Here is a 12,066-nt window from a genome sequence, read left to right as displayed (position 1 = left end):
GGCTACTCGGAAGGCTGAGGCGGAAGGATTGCCAGAGCCCAGCAGGTCGAGGCTGCAGTGGCCAGGAGCGACCACCATACTCCAGTCTGGGCGACAGAGTGAGACTCCAACTCAAAAATAAATAAACAAATAAATAATAAATAAAAAATAAAAGAAAATATGATTGCAAAATAGGTTAGTGTGAGGGCTTGACTAAATACCCACTGGAAGAGACTTCTGGTCCAGTGCCTCCTTCCTATATTATGCTGTGCCACTGAAAACAGTAAAGCAAATACAGGAAACCTCAGTACTTTAGATTAAGTAGAAGTAAGAATCTGAATTTTTTAATTATTGTTTCATGTCTAGCACATAGAGTAACTTGGATAATTATGCTAAATGTGGAAAGCCCAGAGTCTGAATATTTATAATTATGGCAAATTTCTGTTAAATTAATATGAGTTACTGGCTAGGAACACTTAATTTCTTCATAGTCCAGGCTTCATCATCAGAGTGTATTTTTTCTCAGATTCACTTTGTAGTTATGTTATAACATTTAGTGGTAAACTGTTTGCTATGACAATATTAATTAAAACTATCGTGGTATCATTTGAGAGCAAATCTTTAGCTTTTTAGTCTAATCACGAATAATAAGAGGGTGAGGTTACCATAGTATAAGAAAAGTACAGTAATAATAACAGCTAGCATTTATATAGCACTTACTATGTGCCAGACACTGTTTTTTTTGGTTGTATTTTGTTTTTTTTTTTAGTTGGAGTCTCACTCCGTTGCCCAGACTGGAGTGTAAGGGCATGCTCATGGCCACCACATCCTCAAGCTGCTGAGCTCAGGCGATCCTCCCACCTCAGCCTTCCAAGTAGCTGGAACTACAGGCACACACTACCATGCCTGGCTAATTTTTTAATTTATTGCAGAGATGAGGTTTCACTAAGTTTCCCAGGCTGGTCTCGAACCCCTGAACTCAGGCAATTCTCTTGCCTCAGCCTCCCAAAATGCTGGGATTATAGGCTTGAGCCACCGCACCCAGCCTCAAGCACTATTCTGAGTGCCTTGCATGTATTATATAATGCTCCTAACAGTCTTGAGGTAAGTCTCATCCCCATTTTACAGATGAAGAAATTGAGGCACAGAGCCATGAAACAATTTGCCCAAAGTCACATAGCCAGCAAGTGGTCTCAGATCCACATAATGTGGAACCATAATCTGCACTCTAACCCACTGTGCTATATAGTCTCTCATAGATTACAGGTTACTTAATCAGGAAGTTGGGAGCTACCGTGTGTGATATGTAGCTTAGCCAGTAAAATAAGTAGAAATGGGGGGGAGGCAATGAATTTACTAATCCCTGATGTTAAAGAAAAAGAAATTTAAGAGCACGTGTCCCAACACATAAAGAGCTAAAATAAAAAATAAATTAAAAAAAAAAAATACATTTTGAGCGGTTTTCCCTTTGTCCCAACCAGAGTGCAGCAGATGTGATGGAGCAGGGCTAGGTGGCAGCCAGAGCCATTGCCGCTGCATAGGGTTTTCAGTAGGTAGCGCTTGACATTGAGAACAATAAGGAAAAATGAAATTGGAACCATTGTCTGCTCCCTTGTTATTTATTTATAAAATGGTGTACTAGTAATAACTTTACATTTGTAGATCATTTCAATAGTATAGAATTTAAAGTCAAGACTTCTGGCCAGGCTCGGTGGCTCAGCCTGTAATCCCAGCACTTTGGGAGGCTGAGGTGAGTGGATTGCCTGAGCCCACGGGTTCGAGACCCGCCTGAGAAACTTGGCAAGACCTCGTCTCTACAATAAATCAAAAATTAGCCGGGCATGGTAGCACGCGCCTGTAGTTCCGGCTACTTGGAGGGCTGAGGCGGAAGGATCGTCGGAGTTCAGCAGGTCTCGCCAAGTTGCTGGGTGGGTCTCGAACCCGCGAGCTCAGGCAATCCACTTGCCTCGGCCTCCCAAAGTGCTGAGATTACAGGCTGAGCCACTGAGTCGGCCAACTTCCAACATATTTCATGTCATTCTCTTTTACCACCATAGTCATGTAGATCATTTCATTGTCACAGTTTGAAAAAGATTAAAATCTAGAATTCTGAAATAGTTTCAAGGTGTCTAAAATGTTTTCTCCCCAGGGAAAAGGCTAGCATGGTTGTCCCTGAAGAAAGAGAAGGCAGAGATGAAACAAACCTAGACCTAGTGAGAGGCACAGCATCTACAAATGTTCCCACCAACACTCGTAAAGCTGGTGAGTCCTGCCCTTTCCCAAGCACCCCCGTTGCCTGTAAGGGAGGCTGTGAAGTTCTGGAGTTGTTGGATTTTCTTATCAAACTTAAAAATGGCAGCCGGGTCAGTGTGTTCCCATACTGTAACTTCATCTCTGCTGTTTACTAAACTCATGTCCTCCTCCTTGAGCAAAGGTGCTACATCATCTGCTAAATATGCAGGGTTGAGTTCTAGGCGCCCAACCTAGAATGAGTTATGTTCCAGCCTTGCTTTTAAATTTGGCTGGGCCGGGCGCAGTGGCTCACACCTATAATCCCAGCATTTTGGGAGGCCAAGGTGAGAGGATTGCCTGAGCCCACGGGTTCGAGACCAGCCTGGGCTACTTGGTGAGACCTCATCTCTACAATAAATTTAAAAAAAGAAAATAAGCCGGGTTCAGTGGCTCAGCCTGTAATCCCTCACCTTTGGGAGACTGAGGTGAGTGGATTGCCTGAGCCCATGGGTTCGAAACCCGCCTGGGCAGGTGAGACCTCATCTCTACAATAAATCAAAAATTAGCCAGGCGTGGTAGCGCGCGCCTGTAGTTCCAGCTACTTGGAAGGCTGAGGTGGAAGGATTGCCGGAGCCCAGCAGGTCGAGGCTGCAGTGGTCGGGAGCAGCCACTGCACTCCAGTCTGGGTGACAGAGTGAGACTCCAACTCAAAAAAAAAAAAAGAAAAGAAAAGAAAATAGCCAGGCGTGGTGGCGCATGCCTGTAGTTCCAGCTACTTGAAAGGCTGAGGTGGAAGGATCACCTGAGCCCAGCAGATGACCATGAGCATGCCAGTGCACTCCAGACTGGGTGACAGAGTGAGATTCAAACTCAAAAGAAATAAAATAAAATAAAATAAATTTGCCTGGTTGAGACTCAGAATGTGCTTTCGCAAAGAAACTTTAGTAAATGGTGATTAGATTCTTATCTCAACCCAAAGAAGCCTGTTTAGCTCACAGAGTAGCTAAAGGAAGTATCTCCTTAGTCCCTCAGCCTCTTTCCTTAGGTGTATACATAGGTGAGAATTGGTTGGGTTACATACATCCCATTCTCTTTCTGTATTTGTATGTGTTCTTGGTATCTCTCCAGGTCTCAGGTGTCTGGTCCTCTGTGTCTAAACTGTGGCAGCCACTGAGACCTGCTGGGTTCCCAGTGCATCATGATCCAGAAGTAATCATTTTCCACTCCCCAAATTCCCATTTTCCTATGGCAGCAGCTGATTTCAGCCAAGTGGCATGAGAAAAACAGTATGATTGAGTTGATTTAACCTTTGGTAAGGTCAAGTACAGTTAGAGCAGTCTCAGAATTTAGTAGAGTTAAGAATAACCTGAGATGCTTGTTAAAACCATAGCTTCACAGGTCCCAATCCATAGAAATTCTGATCTGGCAGATGTGAAATGGGGTCCACATCTCAGGGGCCTCTTATGGAGTGGTCCTTGGACCACACTTTTTTTTTTTTTTTTAATCCAGAGTCTCACTCTGTTGCCCAGGCTGGAGTGCAGTGGCACACTCATGGCCACCTCAGTGTCAACATGTTGGGCTCAGGCAATCCTTCCACCTCAGCCTTCCAAGTAACCAGAACTACGTGTGCTACCACGCTCAGGTATTTTTTTGATATACTGTAGAGATGAGGTCTCACCAAGTTGTGCAGGCTGGTCTCAAACCCCTGGGCTCGGGCAATCCTCTCTCCTCGGCTTCCCAAAGTGCTGGGATTACAGACTTGAGCCACTTGCGCCCAGCCTGGACCATACTTTGAGAGACACTGCCTCAGTGCATCTTTGTCTTTTTTGAAGAAGATTCTTATTAATTCAGCTAGGTTGGTGATATTTAATCAAAAACTACAGAATGCAAGGCAAGAAGGAAGACAGAGTTGAAGATGTAGGTACCACACAGAGAACTCTTCATAGTTGTCCTTTGAGTTCAGTCCTCTAAGCTTTTGTATTAGTTTCTTATGGCTGCTCTAACAAATAACCACAGACTTTAGTGGCTTTGAAACAACATACATTTATTATTTCCCATCCGTAGGTCCAAAGACCAAAGGGGTTTCACTGGGCCAAAATCAAGGTGTCAGCATGACCCTATTACTCCTTAGAGCCTCTCGGGAGAATCCCTTTCCCAGCTTTTTCCAGCCTCTAGAGGCCACCTGCATTCTTTAGCTTATAGCTCCTTCCTCCATCTTCAAAGTCAGCAGTATCACATCTTCTGTCTTCCCTGATCATCCTGCTTCTCTCTTTCACTTCTAAGAACATTTTCCTGAGTAATCTCCTAATCTCCAGATGTTCACCAAAGATACCATCTGAGAAATGTGTCATTAGGCAATTTCATCATTGCACAAACATCACAGAGTATACTGACACAAACCTAGATGGCCTACTCTGCTACACACCTAGGCCTATGCCTCCTAGGCTACAAACCTAGACAGCATGTTTCCATATGGAATATTGTAGGTAACTGTAACACAATGGTATTTGTATATCTAGATATAGAGAAGGTACAGTAAAAATATGGTATCATGATCTCATGGACCACCATTGTATGTATGTACAGTTTGTCCTCAGACCAAAATGTCATACAGCACATGGCTATATTTACAGGCTGCAAGGACTAGGACGTGGATATCTTTGAGGCACTATTATTCTGCCTACAATAGCCCTTGTTACTTAAAAATATGTTCCTTAAACCAGCAGCATTAGCATCACCTGGGATTTGTTAGGACTATGGAGTCTTAGGCCTCTTAGATTTCAGACCTGCTAAATACAGAATCTACTTTTTAACACAATTCCAGGTGACCCTTTTGCACATTAGAGTGTGAGAAGCTGTGTTCTAAGAAGTTCTTGTTTTTCCCTGCTCCTTCCTTTTCCCATCTCTGGACTCATTGATACAAGCACAGCAGTCCCTAAGGCAATTTACTCAGTGAGAATTTTAAGAATCTACCATGTCTACTATTTTAAATATCTATTGTCAGTCTCTGTGTAGGAATTGGGAATGCAATAACCAACAAAATGTGGTCAGTACAACAATAAGAGATCATAGAGGGAACTACAGAGGAAAGACCACAGCAAATATTTTGTATTTATGAGTTATGAGTAAGGAATTATCAATGAATTCTAACTTGCCTGTGAGGTCTATTTAGTTTAAGGGAAATTGCCTCTACTTTCTCTATAAATAAATATTTTTTTAAATATAGAAAAATGTGGGGTAATACCATGTAGTATTATGTAACCATTTCTCAGAGTTAACAACAGAAACATAGATCTTATTCCCTCTTTGAGAGTTCCTCCCTGGTGACATTACTTATTTTTTCTTTTAGGTGGCCAGAAGCAGAATGGTACATCACACAGCATAGTTGTGGATATGCGTGAATTTCGAAGTGAGCTCCCATCTCTGATCCATCGTCGGGGCATAGACATTGAACCAGTGACATTAGAGGTTGGAGATTACATCCTTACTCCAGAAATGTGTGTGGAGCGCAAGAGTATCAGTGATTTAATTGGTTCCTTAAACAACGGCCGCCTCTACAGCCAGTGCATCTCCATGTCCCGCTATTACAAGCAACCTGTGCTTCTGATTGAGTTCGACCCCAGTAAGCCCTTCTCTCTCATGTCCCGAGGTGCCTTATATCAGGAGATCTCCAGCAGCGACATCAGTTCCAAGCTCACTCTTCTCACACTTCACTTCCCCAGACTCCGGGTTCTCTGGTGCCCCTCCCCTCATGCCACTGCAGAGCTGTTTGAGGAGCTGAAACAAAATAAGCCACAGCCTGATGCAGCAACAGCACTGGCCATTACCGCAGATTCTGAAAACCTCCCCGAGTCAGAAAAGTACAATCCTGGTCCCCAAGACTTCCTGTTAAAAATGCCGGGGGTAAATGCCAAAAACTGTCACTCCTTGATGAACCACATTAAGAACATTGCAGAATTAGCGACCCTGTCACAAGACAGGCTCACAAGTATTCTGGGGAATGCTGCAAACGCTAAGCAGCTTTATGACTTCATTCACACTTCCTATGCAGAAATTGTATCTAAAGGGAAAATGAAAAAATGAACAATGGTGGCTGTTTACTTATCCCATGACTGCTTTTCAGCTGCTCTTTGCCAACCATACTAGGTCATTATTAATTATCAGCTGAGTATTTCATTCTTTTCCATTACTTTTAACGATTGTACAGTGGACCAGAAGCCAGGTTTCCTCTCTGAACTTTGCATTTAGGCATCATTTTAACTTCCCATGCTTCCCCTGCTCTCTTCCCTCCCTGCACTGTTCATGCCAGGTCTAGCATATTCCGTTTTTAAATGAGATGCATTGGGATCAGCTGACATTTCTGCAAGTGTTTATAGAAGGCCATTTTTGATACAAGCAGAAATGTGTGTTTCCTACACAAACTGATAAAACACATGCCCTCTGGAACACCGAAAAGGAATATCTCTTTGCCATTCCTGCCCATTTCTCTTCACCACATTTTCCTCAACTCCCTCCGTCTTTCACCAGTCTGCCTCTAATGAAAATTCATGGGGCCTTTCTACTACTAATTTAAGACAGCCACCTCCAAAACTGGTTGACTAGTCTTCTAATCACCTGAATATATGTAGTGTGTACTATAACTTGATTGTTCAAAACCGTTATTTTTAAGACATAAAATGAAATACCTATTTGCAAAATTTAATGGTGTAAGTGAAGGAACTCTTAGAATTCTCAATTTTTACACATACTCGGCCTACTAAAATCAAAGATCTCTAATCCCAGATGGATAGCTATAGAGTCTTTTGAGACTTCCTCTTCTCCCAGCTCTCTAATATCCTGAGATGCCAGCGCCATATCCTCTAGAAGCATAACGTAACTCATGCTCGCTTTGATGCTCCATCCCTCACATTCCCGTGCCAGGGTGCCTCCTCCCCTCTCTGTGAGGACTCAAATACAAGCAAATGAATGGCCCACAGAGCTTTTAAGATTTGGGTTTTCATCCTTGAGATAAAAAGGATTGTAGGCAAAAGAAGATCAATGCATAGAACATATAAAAACTCTATGGAAATATATATATATATTTAAACATCCATAAAGAAAACAATCTAATTCTAAACTTCCTTCTCATTGATTTAAATTAGCTTTTTACTGGTGTACATAAAGAATATTCATAGCATCTTTGTGCAGTTTTTAAACTTTTGTATTTAAACATTATTAACCTAGCTATTATTCACATATTTAGTGAGTAGTGAATTTTCTACATCAAGAGTTGATACAGATATCAGTTCTGCTAGCCATATCACAGTTTCATCAATATCAGCTATTTTTTATTTGCCACACTATTTGAACTAATAGACAGTAGATCATGTAACATAAAATGGTCTTCAGCTTTAGCAAAAGTACTTTTAAATGTAGCTTCCAAACTGAACCTCTAATATCTTGATTTACTGTAGTCTCTTGATTTATTGATACTTAACAGTATATATGGACTTTGAACTCTGTACAAGGGTACTACAAGAATGAGTTGAGGAGTGTCAAGAACCAGATCAGTTATCATAAAACTCTGTAAGTTGACTTGGAGAATAGGGAAGAGGACAAGAAATAAAAGTTAGTTTAAGGTGAAATAAAGATTTGGGCTACCAATTTTGTCCCAGGATTAAAAATACACACCCTAGAATAGAAAACAAAAATGTTGGATGATAACATTGTTAACAGGCATTTTTGCATTTATTGTTTTATTAAAGAGTTCAATCACAGTTCAGAGTACATTAAAAAAGACATACCACTTCAGATGGTAATGGTTGTTTTAATGTTTCTTCACACTATTCTAGCATTTCTGCTTGCAATATATAATTTCTATTTTTTTTCATTGTGTATAATTCCACTTTCCTTTTATTGTTGTTTTATTATATAAAAGGAAAACCTTAACATAGCACATTTCTATGATAGGGATTTCATTCCAAGTTAAGTTTTCAAAAATAAGCTCTTCTTAAACCTACCATTTTAAGCAGTCCTAGTTATCTAGTACAGTGTAGGTAATAGTCTTATTTGCATTTAGTATCAGTGCCCCTTGGCTCTCAAAATCTGTTATTTGTTGTTGTAACTTCTAGACACTTGAAGACAGGTGCACTGTCTCATAAGTATTTGAATCATGAATGCTAATTTCTAAGGAACTTTAAAATGGTCACTATAGGTGAAAGGCTTTCACCGTCGTTTCCTCTTAAAAATAAACAAACATATTTTAATGTATTTCCAGTTGTGGAAAGCTTTTGATATATCCATCAAGCATTTAATTTTCTCAGTTTTTTTTCTTTTTAATTTTTACAAATTTTTGCAATCTAAGGATCTTTGGTAAGAAACTAGAGATGCATGCCGTTATAAATTAATGTGTTTATTTTCTAGCATCATTTTGTTAACTTTGCTTATTTCCTCTCAAAATAGTAAATATCCAATCTACCTATAAACTCATGTTTAGCTTTTTTAAAGCCTTTTTAAAAAAAACTAGCTCAAGCCAGGTTCGGTGGCTCAGCCTGTAATCCCAGTGCTTTGGGAGGCTGAGGTGAGTGGATTGCCTGAGTCTGCGGGTTCGAGACCCATCTGGGCAAGTTGGTGAGACCTCATCTTTACAATAAAATCAAAAATTAGCTGAGCTTGGTAGTACATGCCTGTCCAGCTAAGGAAGGCCGAGGGAGAGGGATCACCGGAGCCCAGCAGGTCAAGGTTGTAGTGGCCGCTCCCGGCCACTGCATTCCAGTCTGGGTGACAGAGTGAGACTCCAACTCAAAAAAAAAAAAAAAAGCTAGCTCAGCATTGTTGTTTTATTTACAAGTTTTTGCATAAAAGCTTGAACACATTAAATATTGTGAGAAATCATTTTCAGTTTTGATCATAGTTCCTCTCTTGATACTTCCTTAGAATTATACAAGAAATTTTTAATAGTGGTCATAAATATTATCCTTTTGAAATAAGTTAGGGTTTCTTCAGTCGGAAGCTTAGCAAGCTGTACATCTATATATGTTTGAGTTATATCCAGAATGCAGTTTCCCAGCTCATGAGGGACTGAAAATAATTGTCTCATTCATCAATCTATTAGGACATGAAAGGTTAAGTCTAGATTTGGGTGTGTTGAAATAACAGAGCATAGAATTAACAAATGGCCTTCAGCAGGAAAACGTACATGAAAGCAAATCTGAAGAAGTGGGCGGGGAAGAGAGACAGGCATTATTGGTCTTTGCTTTTGTTTTTCAAGCATAATTCAATTTGCCTTTGGCTCAGAAAACTTCTTTAGAGAACTTCTCTTTTGTGTTCAGTTTAACCTAGAAATGTCCTCTTGAAAACTATTTGTCTTTGGCTTAGAGAATTTCTTGCCAGGCAACGTGGTTCAAACCTGTAATCCCAGCACTTTGGGAGGCTGAGGTGAGAGGATTGCCTGAGCTCAGGGATTCGAGACCAGCCTGGGCAACTTGGTGAGAACTCATCTCTACAATAAATAAAAAAAATAAGCCGGGCATGGTAGCATGTGCCTGTAGTTCCAGCTACTTGGAAGGCTAAGGCAGAAGAATTGCCTGAGCCTAGCAGGCCGAGGCTGTGGTGGCTGTGAGTGTGCCACTGCACTCCACCCGGGGTGGCAGAGAGAGACTCCAACTTAAAAAATGGAAAATTTCTTTAGGGAAATTCTCTTTTGTGTTCAGTTTAACATAGAAGCGTCCTCTTGAAAACTAACATTTTAGAAACATTTTTTCAGCATTCAGTATATTAAAATTTAGCCTGCTTTAAGATGAATTGTCATTTTTCTTTATTATTTTGCTTTCTACTTTGGTTTATAGCTATTTCCTGTTCAGTTCTAAACTTCAGCACTAGCCAGGCTCAGTGGCTCAGCCTGTAATCTTGCGCCTTAGGAGACTGAGGTGAGTGGATTGCCTGAGCCCGTGGGTTCGTGACCCGCCTGGGCAACTTGGCGAGACCTCATCTGTACAATAAATCAAAAAATTAGCCGGGTGTGTTAGCGCGTGCCTGTAGTTCCAGCTACTTGGAAGGCTGAGGCGGAAGGATCGCCGGAGCCCAGCAGGTCGAGGCTGCGGTGGCCGGGAGCAGCCACTGCACTCCAGTCTGGGCGACGGAGTGAGACTCCAACTCAAAAAAATAAAAAATAAAACTTCAGCACTTAGTTAGCCATTATCCACTAGGTTTTTGGTGACCTATTCCTCTATGCTTTTGTTGTATTTTAATTTAAGGATGTGTTAGCCAAAACTTGGCTGGGGAGAGTGAGACGTAACTGATTTATATCAATTATAACACAGTTGTATATGTTTGTGTTTAATAAAATGTATATTTATTCAGTATTTTCCTCATTTTGTGGGCAAAGCAAAAATAACAATACATAGTGAAAGGGCATATATTACCAGCAATGTGTTGGTAAATATAATTTAAAATTAAGAGAATATTTAATTTTTTTCTTTTGTGTTAGGTAGAATAAATGATTAAAGCTGAAATACTCTTTGAACCACTGCTTTTGCTGTTTGACTCACTTGGTAACCCAGTTTCTTTTTTTTTTTTTTTTTTTTTTATTTTTGAGTTGGAGTCTCACTCTGTCGCCCAGACTGGAGTGCAGTGGCCACTTCCGGCCACCGCAGCCTCGACCTGCTGGGCTCCGGTGATCCTTCCGCCTCAGCCTTCCAAGTAGCCGGAATTACAGGCATGCGCTACCATGCCCGGCTGATTTTTTGATTTATTGTAGAGATGAGGTCTCGCTGCCCAGGCGGGTCTCGAACTCACGGGCTCAGGCAATCCACTCACCTCAGCCTCCCAAAGTGCTGGGATTACAGGCTGAGCCACCAAACCTGGCAGTAACCCAGTTTCTAAGACTTCAAAGTATTTTTCTTTTGGTTATTTTCCCTTCCCATTTTTCATTCTATAGCATGTCTCCAGGGGGAAAAAAAAACAACCTTTCTCCTTCTGAAAATAGTCAGTTGTTGCTATGTAATTAGTGTATGGCAAACACAATGCCTGGGACATCTTCACTCAAGGAATTTTAGTTTCTTGCCACTCCTGCCCTATTCATGTTTGTTCCTTTAATGTCAAAGTTGGAAGAAACGAATTACCCTTTTGACACATAAGGAATTTATTGTAATCTTTGTGTGTGCATATGTGTGTTTGTGTGTGTATGTGTTTTGTGTGTGTGTGTGTGTGTGTGTGTGTGTGTGTGTGTGTGTGTGTGTTGGGATCGTACTCTGTCACCCAGGCTGGAATGCAGTGGCACAATCATGGCTCACTGCAGCCTCAATCTCCTGGGCTCAGGCAATCCTTCTGCCTCAGCCTCCCCAGGAGCTGGGACTACAGGCACATGCCACCATGTCTGGCTAATTTTTTTATTTTTTGTAGAGACAAGGTCTTGCTATGTTGCCTAGGCATATTGTAATCTCTTAAACAAGTTTAATTACTAGTTACTGACTGGCTCATTTCAACAGCCTAATTATTTTTGCTTCTGCTATAAAGTATAGAGCCATATCTACATCAGTGTAAGACAAATTATTTCTCAAAATGTTGTAATATCTGAATAAAGACTTTGGCAGACTAACAAATCCTTTCTAAGTAACAGCAATGTAACTCACATTTTTTAGTACATATGCATTATCTCATTTAATCCTCATAACAAAGTAAAAGGTACTATTATTCAATCCTATTTTATAGTGATGAAACTGTGGCACAGAGAGGTTAAGTAATGTGCCCAACGTCACCCAGTCATAAATGGTGGAACCATTATTTGAAACCCAAGCAATCTGACTCCAAATTTTATAATGAATGAGGCAGTAGGGATGGGGGAGTAGAGGGAAACTGGTTTCAGTTCACCTTTAT

At 40.9% G+C, this 12,066-nt stretch overlaps 1 protein-coding gene across 3 annotated transcripts in view; it reads left to right on the top strand.

Annotated features, from left to right (window-relative positions):
* Positions 1–8,001, top strand: part of ERCC4 (ERCC excision repair 4, endonuclease catalytic subunit) — a 32,953-nt gene extending 24,952 nt beyond the window's left edge. For all 3 annotated transcript variants that reach the window (XM_008074597.1, XM_008074596.1, XM_008074595.1), the window contains 2 exons: positions 2,129–2,241; positions 5,561–8,001. In XM_008074597.1, the coding sequence (XP_008072788.1) occupies positions 2,129–2,241; positions 5,561–6,294 (847 nt within the window). In that variant the 3' untranslated portion in view covers positions 6,295–8,001. The remainder of the gene's footprint in view (positions 1–2,128; positions 2,242–5,560) is intronic.
* Positions 8,002–12,066: the final 4,065 nt, after the last annotated feature.

The sequence above is a fragment of the Carlito syrichta genome, unplaced genomic scaffold (genome assembly GCF_000164805.1).
Source record: "Carlito syrichta isolate Samal-C Ts95f unplaced genomic scaffold, Tarsius_syrichta-2.0.1 Scaffold316499, whole genome shotgun sequence".
Taxonomy (NCBI): Eukaryota; Metazoa; Chordata; class Mammalia; order Primates; family Tarsiidae; genus Carlito; species Carlito syrichta.
This window is presented reverse-complemented; position numbering and strand designations above follow the sequence as displayed.